This window comes from Notamacropus eugenii, chromosome 1 (assembly GCF_028372415.1).
Source record: "Notamacropus eugenii isolate mMacEug1 chromosome 1, mMacEug1.pri_v2, whole genome shotgun sequence".
Classification (NCBI taxonomy): domain Eukaryota; kingdom Metazoa; phylum Chordata; class Mammalia; order Diprotodontia; family Macropodidae; genus Notamacropus; species Notamacropus eugenii.
The window spans coordinates 77,904,480-77,916,298 of NC_092872.1; the positions used below are offsets into that span (position 1 = coordinate 77,904,480).

At 46.5% G+C, this 11,819-nt stretch overlaps 1 protein-coding gene across 5 annotated transcripts; it reads right to left on the minus strand.

The window, feature by feature from the left end:
- Positions 1–743: 743 nt before the first annotated feature.
- Positions 744–8,483, minus strand: RPP25L (ribonuclease P/MRP subunit p25 like). 5 transcript variants are annotated; one of them, XM_072606503.1, is made up of 3 exons: positions 8,336–8,483; positions 4,888–5,017; positions 744–1,687 (listed from the first exon to the last, which is right to left on the minus strand). In XM_072606503.1, exon 3 carries the CDS (start codon positions 1,659–1,661, stop codon positions 1,113–1,115), a length of 549 nt encoding a protein of 182 aa, XP_072462604.1. In that variant the 5' UTR covers positions 1,662–1,687; positions 4,888–5,017; positions 8,336–8,483; the 3' UTR covers positions 744–1,112. The 5 variants fall into 5 exon arrangements, with proteins under 5 accessions (XP_072462604.1, XP_072462607.1, XP_072462599.1 ...); XM_072606506.1 differs by lacking the exons at positions 4,888–5,017; positions 8,336–8,483 and adding exons at positions 1,905–2,055; positions 2,799–3,149; XM_072606498.1 differs by lacking the exons at positions 4,888–5,017; positions 8,336–8,483 and adding an exon at positions 3,605–3,719.
- Between the last annotated feature and the right edge of the window lie 3,336 nt (positions 8,484–11,819).

Here is an 11,819-nt window from a genome sequence, read left to right on the forward strand (position 1 = left end):
CCTCGGAGGGTCATGCTGCCCAACCTATTCATTTTACAGATGAGGAATTGAGATCCAGGAAAGTTAAGTAAGTTGCCCAAAGTCATAGAGGTAATAAGCATCAGAAACGAGATTTGAACTCGGGTCCTCTGACAACCATGTTTACACTGCACCACACAGCTCAGTTCTACTCTAAGAAAAGCCCCCACCCCACAAAATGCTCACAGGACTGGGTCCCAGCTCCCATCTTCTCAAATCTGCTCATTAGTTTCCAATGAAACCCCACTGCCTACAGGGTACAGTTCAAACTCTTTTGACATTCAACATCTTTCACAGTATAGCCCCCCAAACCCACCTTTCTAGCCTCATTCCCCATTGTACCCTTTATTCCGTATGTACCCTCTAATCTGGACAGTTCGAGCTCTGCTGCTTTGACCCACTTAGGACGCTTTTTAACCCCACCTCTGGGCCTACTCTAGTCCTCCTACCTAGGCTTCCAGGTCGAATTCAAGCCTCACTTCCTTCTTGAAGCTGGTCCTAACCAACTCTGGCCACACTATTCTCTCAAAATTCAAACAGTTCCAGACACACTCTATCACACAGTTCCAAAGCGTTTGTGTGACTTTTGTCATTTTAAGGGACTAAGAATAGGGGCAGTGCCTTGTGGTTTACACACATGGAGAGAGACACAGAGACAGACACAGAGACACACACACACACACACACACACACACAAAACTGGGCACAGAGAAGGGTTTCATAAATGGTATAAATGGAGCTTTTATTCCCAACTCCTCACTTCCTTTCCTGGGGAAAACCACCCTGTATTTCCAGTCCAAGGAATACAATAGTGGCAAGAAGCTGATAAAACTGGTGGTAACGCTCTTGAGGAAGGGGAAGGGAGAGAGGGAGAAAGAGTTGAGAATTTCTTTGACCAAACACAGAGAGCTATCAACATGTCTGCTGCTGAGTCACGTGTTCATTCCCACCTATTACCCGAGAGGGAATAGCTGTGTGACAGATACTGGAACCAGTGGACCAAAAAATTCCCAGCAATAGGGACCTTCAATATTGTCCTACCCTTCTTGGGAAGCACCTCAGAATCTGTGCCCAGACCTTTTCCACTCAGGGGATCAGGGTCTCCTGGGTGTCTCTCCTCGGGCCCCACTTCCACCTCCCTGCCAGTGCCCTGAGGCTCGGGGTCCCCGCCTCTTGGGCTGAGGGGTATGTGGTGGGGTTCGGGGTAAAGGTTGTCCCAGACCAGGAGGAGCACCTGGGGGCTGATAGCCACCCTCATTGGGGTCCAAGGGGTCCTTGCTGAGCAGAAGCCACACAGCTGGCACATGTCGGCGTACAGTAAGTGGGTCCAGACCAGCCTCGGGCACTACAGGGACCCAGGCATCCTCTGTCTGCTGGAAGTGCAGTTTGGTGAGCTGATGCAGGCCAGGCAGGCGGCGCTTCAGAATCTCCGCACACGTCACAGCTTTGCCTGTGGCACGGCCTGCACCAGTGAACACTATTCGCCGGGTGGATTCACTTTCCAGCCGGCCCAATGCAAAGCCCAGGAGGTTACGGATCTTGCTGCCATCACGGACCCGCATTTCCAAGGTATCTGGAGGCAGACCTGGCACTGGGGGAACCAGTGGTTTCTCTACAGAGCTCGCCTTCTGGTAATTCTCCATGGCTGGTCCAGGGACCTTCACTGTGCCTAAAGAGGGAGAGGTGAGTGCATAGTACCCAAGGGCCTTGTTTCAGAAAGGAGGTACAGAGTACCCCCAGATTAAAAGCTATATAGAACTGGGTTTCCCTGAAAAATGGGGCAATGTCTCTCCCTGGTCCAGGATCTTCCGCTGACTAGAAGACAAAGGGCGAACAAAGGATGTCACTGTTTTCTGAAGAACTTGAAATGGATAATTTCCCAATACCTATAGAATTAGAGGCAGAAGGCGCCTAAAACTCTCTGTAGAGACATCATGGTGTGACAGAGTGCTGGACTTGGATTAAATTCTGGCTCGGACACTTACTAGTTGTGTGACTCTGGGCAAGTCACTCAACCTTTCTGGGTTTTAGTTTCATCTGTAAAATAAGGATAATAATAGCACCTACCTCACAGGGCTATTATAAGGATCAAATAGGATAATATATGTAAAACACTCTGCAAATCTTACAGCACTATATAAATGTTATTATTAAAACAAAGTCAAAGGAAAACACTTTTTAAAAAGGAACTTTAAAAAAATTTAAGTTTGTCCCCTCTCTTTTTTAAACTAGGCAAACATATCTCTCTAACTTACTAAATATAATTTTGTGAGGAAGACACTAAGTATGTGACCATCAGGCAAGATACGTAATCTGCCAGAGCCTCAGTTTCCTCCTCTGCAAAGCAGGGATAACATACGAACAACAACCACATCCCAGGGTGGTTTTTGGAAACCTCAAAGCCACATAAGAAATGAGCTACCGAACAAGGTTGGCCCCAGAGAAAGAGAGATGAGAAGGCACTTTTCCCGTTTTTGCAGAGAGGGAATATGGCAGGACACCGAACACAATGTCAAACTGGTTTTTAAACATGTGGACTGGGTTTATGGGGCTGTTCTGTTCTTTTCTGTTGTAAGGGATGGCTCTCTCTGGGGGAGGAGGAATCCTGGGCACGTAAGTGAGATAAAAACAAAAGGCAGCAAAAGAAAGGTGGACTAGCGCCCACGGACAAGTGCTTTGGGTTCCCTGAAAGCTCCTAAAACACTTCTGCTTAGTTTGACTTCCCTCCCTTTTCCTGCCCCCATACACAAAGAGGGAAGGTTCTCCATCGATCAAAATACCTAAAAGTGGATTCCAGCCTCCCAGCCGAGTCATCAGCGCCGCCTCTGCTTCCGTTCCCAGCCCTTCACGGCGCCCCTCCCCGCACACAAGGCCCCAGGAAAGCCCCCGAGCCTCTCCCGGCGGCCTCCTCTGCACGTGAAGGAGGGCACAAGCACGGGGAAGGGCTTCACAAAGTCATTCATCCTTACAGGTGGGGGGGCTGCTATCATCCCCATTTTACAGGTGAGAGAACTAGGCAAGAGGGCAGCGACGCGCCCGCGGTCACCGGTGAGGACCGGGCGGAAGCCTGCCCAGCGCCCGTCTCTCGGCCAAGCCTTTGCTCACGCCGTTCCCGCCTCGCCGCTGGTGCTGCCCTCCCTCCTGCCCCCGCCTCCCACGTCCTCCGTCTTTCCCCTCGTTCCATGCCCGGCTCACCTGGAGGGCGCTAACAACGAATGCCCGCCCCGGGCCTCGCGCCCCGCGGGGGGCAGAGGCCTCCACGTGTCCGAGGAGGCCAAGAGGCGCGGGGTCGGGTTGGGGTGGGGGTGGGGTGGGGCCCGACCCCCGCCCCGCCCGCCTGCGGATCACCCGCACCCCTCCCTTCCTCCCCCACGCTCTCCGCTCCCGCACGAGGGGTGCGCCCAGGGCCCCCCGGGATCTCCTCCCCGCCCACCCCCGGGACCTCTAAGCGAGCCCGGCTCTGGGGCCGCCTTCCCGCCCCCCGCTGGGACCTCGGAGCCCGCACAGCCAGGTGCCTTTCCGGGCCGGGAATCTCCACGAGTGCCCGCCCCCTCCCGTAACCCCCCACCCCTACACCAGCCCTCACCTCCGCCTCCTCCCGCCACCGGGGACCTCTCACGCCGGGGAATCAAGATGGCTGAGCGACGGGCCGGGCGCGCGCACGGCGGCGCGGCGGCGCGCGAGGGAGGGGTGGGGCGTGCGCGTGCGGACCACGCCCACCCAACGGAGGTCACGCCCCTCGATGCGCGTGGCCACGCCCCCTCCGCGGGAGGGGAGAAGGGGGCGGAGATCGTTTCCTCTCGCGGTCCACTCTAGTTTCCCTTACTGCACGGAGGGGGGAAACTGAGGCCCGAGCGTGGGGGTGGCGTGAATCCGGGGGCGGAGCTCGGTGCTCTGCCCCGTCTCGCCTACCTCGCCCGGCTTCCCCCTCTTAGCGTCAGCGGCGGGGATGCCTCCACTTGGCCGCCAGGTGGCGACAAAACACCAGCCATCGAACTCGAGGGCGCCTCCGGCCCCCCAAAACCGATCCCCGGCCCACTGCCTCAGAAACCACCCCAGGAAGACACGGGCTTTAAAAGAAATGGCGGTATTTAGTGCCATCAGTGCTTAGCACACAGTAGGCGCCTAATCAATGCTTATTGAATTGACTGGGGGGACCTCCCTCTACCCACGCCGTTCACCCCTCTACCCACGCCATTCACCCCTCTACACGCTTTACGGCTGCAGGAGCTCGGAGAGGCTGTGACTTGCCCAGTCGGGGAGCCTTTGGCCGTCTGGTCAGCTTGGACGTGGACGTGGACACCTCAGGAAAAAAATCATTTAGTTGTATACAACAAATCCGGGGGATTACAAAGGAAATCCACCCAGGCACCCCAATATTAAGAAAGACAATCAAGAGATGCCAGGCGGAGAGCCTCTGTATCTACACCACAATGACTCCGTGTACACATAGGAGAACTGAAGATCAGGCAGGGCAGGTCTCATAACCAGTGCTCAGAGCTGCGACTGATTGGAAATGGGGAGAGAGGGAGGAGAAGGTCGAGGACCACCGAAGAGGGTGACCCCGGTGGGGCGATGGTGCTTGTCGTCCTCTCTGTTCCCCAATACCCAGTCCCCAGGGACCACCGCCAGCACCCCTCCCAGGTCATCACTGGCTTCCTCTGAGCCTCAAATGCCTTGGAAACTATGCCCAGTTTGGGAGGCGCTGTCCAAATTAGCCCAGAGAATAAAGGCTCACCCACCTTGCGAGCTACTAGCTACTGTACCTGGGTCAAGGTCCGCCTGGGGAGGGCAAAGGAGGAGTGCCTACCTCTAGGTTACTGGGAAGGGCTGTTTCTTTTCTAGAACATTCGCAGATCAAAGACTTACCAACTGTTACACTTTACAGATGAGGAAACTGACGCGCAGAGAATTTGATTTGCTCAAGGTTACACGGATGACAAGTAGTGGAGACATGATTCGTTCGCTGACTCTCAAAGCCGTTGTTCTTTCCTGTGCCCTGTTTCAGACAGATTAAAGCAGTTCAATCCACACTCTTCAAATTGTAAATATATAAAAAGATTCAGCGTCAGTGCTAGTGAGTCAGTGGGGAAACAGGCTTATTCACTACTTTGTGTGAATTGGTACAAGAGCACCCTATCAGTGAAAACTCTTTCTGCCTTTGACCCAGTTGAGCCCACTACCAGCATTATATTCTAGGGATGTTATTAAAAGAGAAGACAAAGATATATGCCAACAAAAATATCTATAGTAGCTTTAAAAATTCATAATTAAAAAAACAAAACAACACATAACACAGAGGATTTGGGAATAGCAGAAAAATTGCAGTCTTTCCAAGTAAGAGAATATTTTAGAACCAGGAAAACTGAAAGCTGTAAATACAAATATTGTGGAAAGACATAAGTAAGTTATGCAAGTAAGTATAACAGAATTAGTGCTATATATATATGTGTGTGTGTATATATATATATATATATATACTATATATAACATTATATTAAAAATAGCAATACCATCTGATAAGTATACAGACGTGAGAGGTGGGAGTCCCAAGAGCAAATAAAATGTCATTCTTAATATTCTGAAGTTTATCTAAAAAGATGTTCCCAAAACTTTAGTGCAATTTTAAGTTTTAATAACTTCAGAAGTGTAAATGCTACAAACTTACCAAAAAAATCATCTGAAAGTTTATTTCTTTTGCTCTTACTTTTGTGAATTTTGAATAATGTTTTTCATTTTAACAATATCCATCACCCTGTCATCATACATTGAATGTGAGAGTTTCTGGATGACACTTTCTCAGACCCTTGTATCAGCCTGCCTCAGTCACATAATCTATTTCTGACTTTTTCTTGTGAGGATCATGTCAAACTGTCCTATATTTATCAAAATCTCATTCTTTGGATGATCTTAAGGTGGGGTTTACAAATACAATTCTTTCAGTCGCTGAGTAGCAGCTGATAAAAGTTTTTCAAAGTTTAAAAATTAATAGAAAAACAAATCAATATTTTAAAATGTTAACTATTTAACTTTTCAAATGTTGTTTGTAAGCTTGAAGCATTTATACTTCTGAAGACATTAAAACTTACCTGCACTAAGATTTTGGGGACATGCTGCACATATATCCTCTGTAATCTTTTTGTTACACTAGCTTTTTCTCTGTTGTTTACAAATATGTTCAGATATCCCCCACTCATAAAAAATCTTCATCTGAAGCTGTCATCCCCTCAAGCTATTATCCAGCTCACAAACAATAATTTTAAAACTTAAAAATGTTTTTTAAAAAAAGCTATCTCTACTTATTGACTTTACTTCCTTACCTCCTTCCTTTTCATTTCCCTTCATTCAACTGAACCTGTTCATTTCAAAGTTCCCAACCATCTCTTAATTACTAAATCCAATGGACTTTTCCCAATTCTTACCCTTCTGGACTTCTCTACATCCTTTGATAGCACCCTCTCCCTGGATCCTCTCTCATTGCTGGATTTTCTGGACACTGCTCTCTCCTGGTTCTCCCTCTGGTTGCTTCTTATCAGTCTCCTTTGCTGGATCATCACCCAAGCTTCTGTCCTAAGCCCTCTTCTCTTTCCTTTCTTTCCACATAGGTTGGGGGCCATTTCCAGTCGCCCTGATCTATATCTTGCACTGGCCCCAGATGGCTCCAGAGGAGAGAGTGAAGCAGGTGACTTTGCATAGCCCTCTCTCACTTAATCCAATTTATTTGCAAGTAATGGCATCACCTTTCTGATGTCAAGGTCCTCTTCAAGAACTAAGGACAAACAATGACCTGTGAATAGTAGTAACTTCCCCACTGGGGACCCAACTGGCCAGTTCCAATTGGAACAATACAACTCACTCCTTCCCTTCTTCCTTCCTTCCTTCCTTCCTTGCTTCCTTCCTTACCTTCTTCCTTGCTTCCTTCTTTCCTTGCTTCCTTGCTTCCTTCCTTCCTTCCTTCCCCCCTCTCTCCTCTCCCTGTGTCCACATAGGGAATCATTCCTTTACCTCCAGGTGCTTTGCCCAAAGGAATATAAATTTTGATTGTTAAAACCTCTCGAAATATTTTGGGGTTTATGGGCTAGGCTTTAAACCTAAATCACTGGCTCTCATTGACTGGCCAACAATAGGTCCCAGACCAAGCCTCACTTGGACATTGTTTGGGCTATGATGTCTCTGAGTGAGTGTAAGTAGCAATAGTTCCTCCCTTCTACCTCTTTCTCTGAAAACTTTAATCAAATTACTATTACCATCAGTCTCTGGGAAAGGTGTGTTAATGTACTGTATTGCTCCCCTCACTGTTTTGGACTTCCCAGACTAACTCCCTTCCCTATGTTCCACTCTCCCCTATTAGAATATAAGCTTCTTAGGGGCAGGGACTGTCTTACATTTGTATCCCCTGGACTTATTACAATGCTTGGCACATAGAAATCACTTAATAAATGCTTTTAATTCAATCATTTATTCATACTTGGAGCACAGTATTTAGAAAATAACAAGTACTTAATAAATGCTTTTCATTCAATCAATCAATCAACCATTCATTCATTCTTGGAGAACAGCTAGATGGTGCAGTGGATAGAGTAGCAGTGCAGGAGTCCAGAGGACCTGAGTTCAAATCTCAACCTCAGACACTTGACACTCACTAGCTGTATGACCTTGGGCAAGTCATTTAACCCCAATTGCCTCATTCTGGGTCATCTCTAGTCATCCTGATGAATATCTGGTCACTGAATTCAGATGGCTCTGGAGGAGAAGTGAGACTGGTGACCTTCACAGCCCTCCCTCACTCAAAACAAAGTCAAGTGCAAGTCATGTCATCATTTCTCTGATGGGATGGTCTTTTTTGGCAACGAAGGATGAACCCACACATTCTTGGAGGATACTATTTAGCCAATAGTAAGTACTTAATAAATGTTTTTCATTCATTCTTGGAGGCCTCATCTGCTCCTATGGATTCAAATATCACATTTCTGAGAAAACCTACACATTTACTCCAAAGTCTAAAAATCCAGTCCTTATCTCTTTCCTAAGCTCTAGCCTTGCATCACCAATTCCCTTCACCCAAATGTCCCATAGATATCTAAAATTCAAGGTGTCCATTTCTCAAACTCCTCCAAACTTTCCTGTTGTCATTACTGGTACCACCATCCCTCTAGTAACCCAGGTCTTCAACCTCAAAGTCATCTCCCCTCCTTCCCTTATATGTAATCAGTGGCCAGGCCAGTAGAATTGATTCTACTGCCACATCTCTCACATCCACTGCCTTCTCTCCACTCACATGACCACCACTCAATTTTAGGCTATCATCACCTCTCACCTGGATTACTGCATTGTAACAGTCTCCCAGTTTCCAGTGTCTCTCTTCTCCAATCCCTCTTCTACATAGCTGCCAAATGGTTTTCCCTTAAACACAGGGTTGACTACTTCATTTGCCTTTTCAAGAAGTATTCATGGCTCTCTGCTGCCTCTAAAATAATGGAAAATGATAACCCTGTAAAAACTGAAAAAAGATGAAGAATACAAAGAAATATAGAAAGACATAAATGAGGAAGTTAGGGAAAGCAAGGAAAACCACTTTATAGTCTGACTCCAAACTGTTTTTCCCAGACTGATTTTACAATATTTCCCCATATCCACTTTATATAATCTCCCCAGATCTTCCAACTTGATCCTCCCCATGAATGTAAAAATCTCCAACTCTCTGCCTTTGTACTGACTGACTCCAAGCCTAGAATTCCACCACCACCTCCCCCCATCCTTCTCCTTCCTCACCTCTGCTTCTTAGAATCCCTAACTACTTTCAAGATTCGGTTCAAAGTACTAGCTCCTTCTTAATGTTCCCCCCTCAAAAAGATTTTGAGTTTACTTATGTGTGTACATTTCCTATGTTGCCCCCAGCCTCCCAATCTCCCCCAACAGGATACATTTTCCTTGAGGGTTCCTGTTTTATCTCTTTATATCACCTAGATGTCCCATAGTGATTGAAACATTGTAGATGCTTAGTAGACAAAACTGAATTGAAAGTATGACTTTATTCCATATTTTGATTGTTTTTTGTTAGGATTGCTATTATTAGTAAAAAAAAAAAAAATAGTCCAGATTTCCACTGTAGCCTCAGCCTGCCTAGTCCTGAGGTACCCAGATCACTTTTCCTTCCAGGGGGGAGGACATTTTCCATTGATTCTAGCAGTCTCTTGGCTTGTCTTTTTCAATCTGGCTTAACTACAATCATGTCCAGGCAGGTCCATAGACATAGGCTAGCAGACAACAATGTTATGACTGGAGTCAGGAAGACTTGAGTTCAAATTTGACCTCTGACACTTCCTAACCATATAACCCTAGGCAAGTCATATAATCTATTGCCTCAGTTTCCTCACCTGCAAAATGGGGACAACAATAGCACCCACCTCCCAAGATTGTTGTGAGGATTAAATGAGGATAATTGTAAAGGTCTTAGCACTGTGCCTGAAGCATAGTAAGCACTATATGTTAGCTGTTATTATTAAACTCAGTTTAACATTACTGTTTGTCTTTTTCAGACCACATTATGTATTATCCCTTCCTCCCAATTAATCTAGATGCTCCACAAGGACAGAGATTATTTCCTTCCTCAGGACTGGGCAGCCTTTATCTCCCAAATCTTGAGAGGGAGTAGTTTCCTGGGGGTAAGGACCAGATCAGTTATTCTATAATGACCTCTTGTTATTTTTGTTGTTGAGACCTTTCAGTTGTGTCCAATTCTTCGTGACCCCATTGGGGGTTTCCTTGGCAAAGATACTGGAGGGGCTTGCCATTTCCATCTCCAGCTCATTTTGCAGATGAGGAAACTGAGGCAAACAAAACAATTAAGTGACTTGCCCAAGGTCCCACAACTAATGTCTGAGGCCAGATTTGAATTCAGGAAGATGTCTTTCAGATTCCAGGCCCAGCACTCTATCCAGACCCATGCAGAATGAGCAAACACTGGCTTTGTTTCCCAGGATTGTTCCTGATGGAGAGGTTGGGCATAAAAGTGGAAAGCTATGATTTCAGAATCTCCTAAATTGAGGAAGAGAAGCTGATGAAACATCTTCCAGTTTTGAGAATTGCTGTGATTCTGTGAATATTGGATTCCATTCTCTTAGAGTGAGGAGTACAAGAAAGCTGACAGGGTCAGTAGGGTCAGTAATGGTGGCCCCTATGGAATATATATTCCTCTCCATCTGTTACAGCCCTCTGAGCTGGGAGGAAAAAGAGCCAAACTCTCCTCTACTCATCCCGATTCCCTCACTGTGGCAGGAAGATGCTGTTTTATTCCTGCCTCTCAAGTCTTGATGTTGTCCCTCCAGAGTTCCCTCAATTATTCAAGGAGGAAGGTATTACATGGACCCTGTGGGGATACAAAGATACGTGAGGCAACATATGTTTTGTCCTCAGGAAGCTTATTCTTAGAAAAGAAAATTGCCCAAATGATCATGATACAATGTGTTGTGAGAGATTTTCATCAGTGGAAGGTGAAAGTATTTCTGACTTGGGTGGCTGGTTACTGACTCCAGCCATAACAGCCCAGCTTTAGATTGTATAGCTAGGTTTTGCAGTGGATAGAGTGCTGGGCCCGGAGTTTGAAAGACCTGAGTTCAAATCCATCTTTAAACACTTCCCAGTTATGTGAACCTGGGCAAGTCTCTTAATCTCTGTCTACCTCCTCACAGAGTAAGTAGCTTTTGAAGGATGGATAGTGTTTCAACTGGCAGAGATAGATGAGGATGGTGGACACGTTAGGCACATAAAATGAGGTGAGACAAAATATCAAGTAGGAAAACATGAGTTATGTTCAGGGAATGGTTAATCATCAAACTTGGCTAGAACAGAGGACAGTGAGACATGAAGCAGGGAAGGTGATTTGGATCTATTGTTGAGGCAAAGATTTTTAAATATATCATGTGGGCAGTGGGACAACACCAAAGGTTCTAGACTGGGAGATGTGACTTGATTGAGGTGGAGATTTCAAAAGGCCAATCTAGCAGGAGAGGGCAGAGCTGGTTCAGCCTCCCTGCCACCAAAACATGCATATTAGGTCAGTGTATTGGGATAAGGACTAGACTTGTGATTTCATTGGTCAGTGTATGCATGTCCTAAATTCAAACAAATGAAAATGAATTTTAATTTGAGAATTCAAGGTCCTAGGTGAGAGAACTCTATTCTCAGCACTCACTGTCAGCACCTCTGGCTTTAAGTATACATACATACACACACACACAGACACACACACACACACACAGATGGGTACAGCTGGTTATCTAAAATAGAGTCTCAGTCTCTCACCAGACCGAGCTCCCCAACAGTATATGTTCCTTCATTGTTTCTGTTGTATAGCTCCCCCCAGTCCCCAGCACCTTGATAGGCACAAGACATGAAGCTAAGGAGAAGAAATCGCTTTTTGTGGTTGGATTGAAGTAATTTTGTTTCTCAGTCAGTGTCAATAAAGTCACACTGTCAATAAAGACACAATGTCAATAACGGCATGTTGTCTGACTGGGACGCCAGGGGATGCAGCAAATCACAGCTAGAATTCTCTCCCTTTTGTTCATCCACCTTTGTCCTTTTTATTCCACCCTTGCACATGTGAATGGCCTAGGAGCTGACCAAGGTGAAGAACCCTATTTCGACACACACACACACACACACACACACACACACACACACACACACCTCCCCTTCTCCCACTTCTGGTCTTTGGAGAGACTAAACAAGTAAGATGTTCCCCTTCTCCCTTGACCTCCAAAATGTAGGCCCCAAAGGAACCGGGTTTACTGGGTCTA

Excerpts from the sequence above, each read along its gene's own strand:
- RPP25L (XM_072606495.1), bottom strand. The coding sequence starts at position 2,832 with ATGACTCGGCTGGGAGGCTGGAATCCACTTTTAG. Across the intron at positions 1,688-2,798 it reads AGGCTGGAATCCACTTTTAG|GCACAGTGAAGGTCCCTGGA; the intron begins GTATTTTGATCG and ends CTCCCTCTTTAG.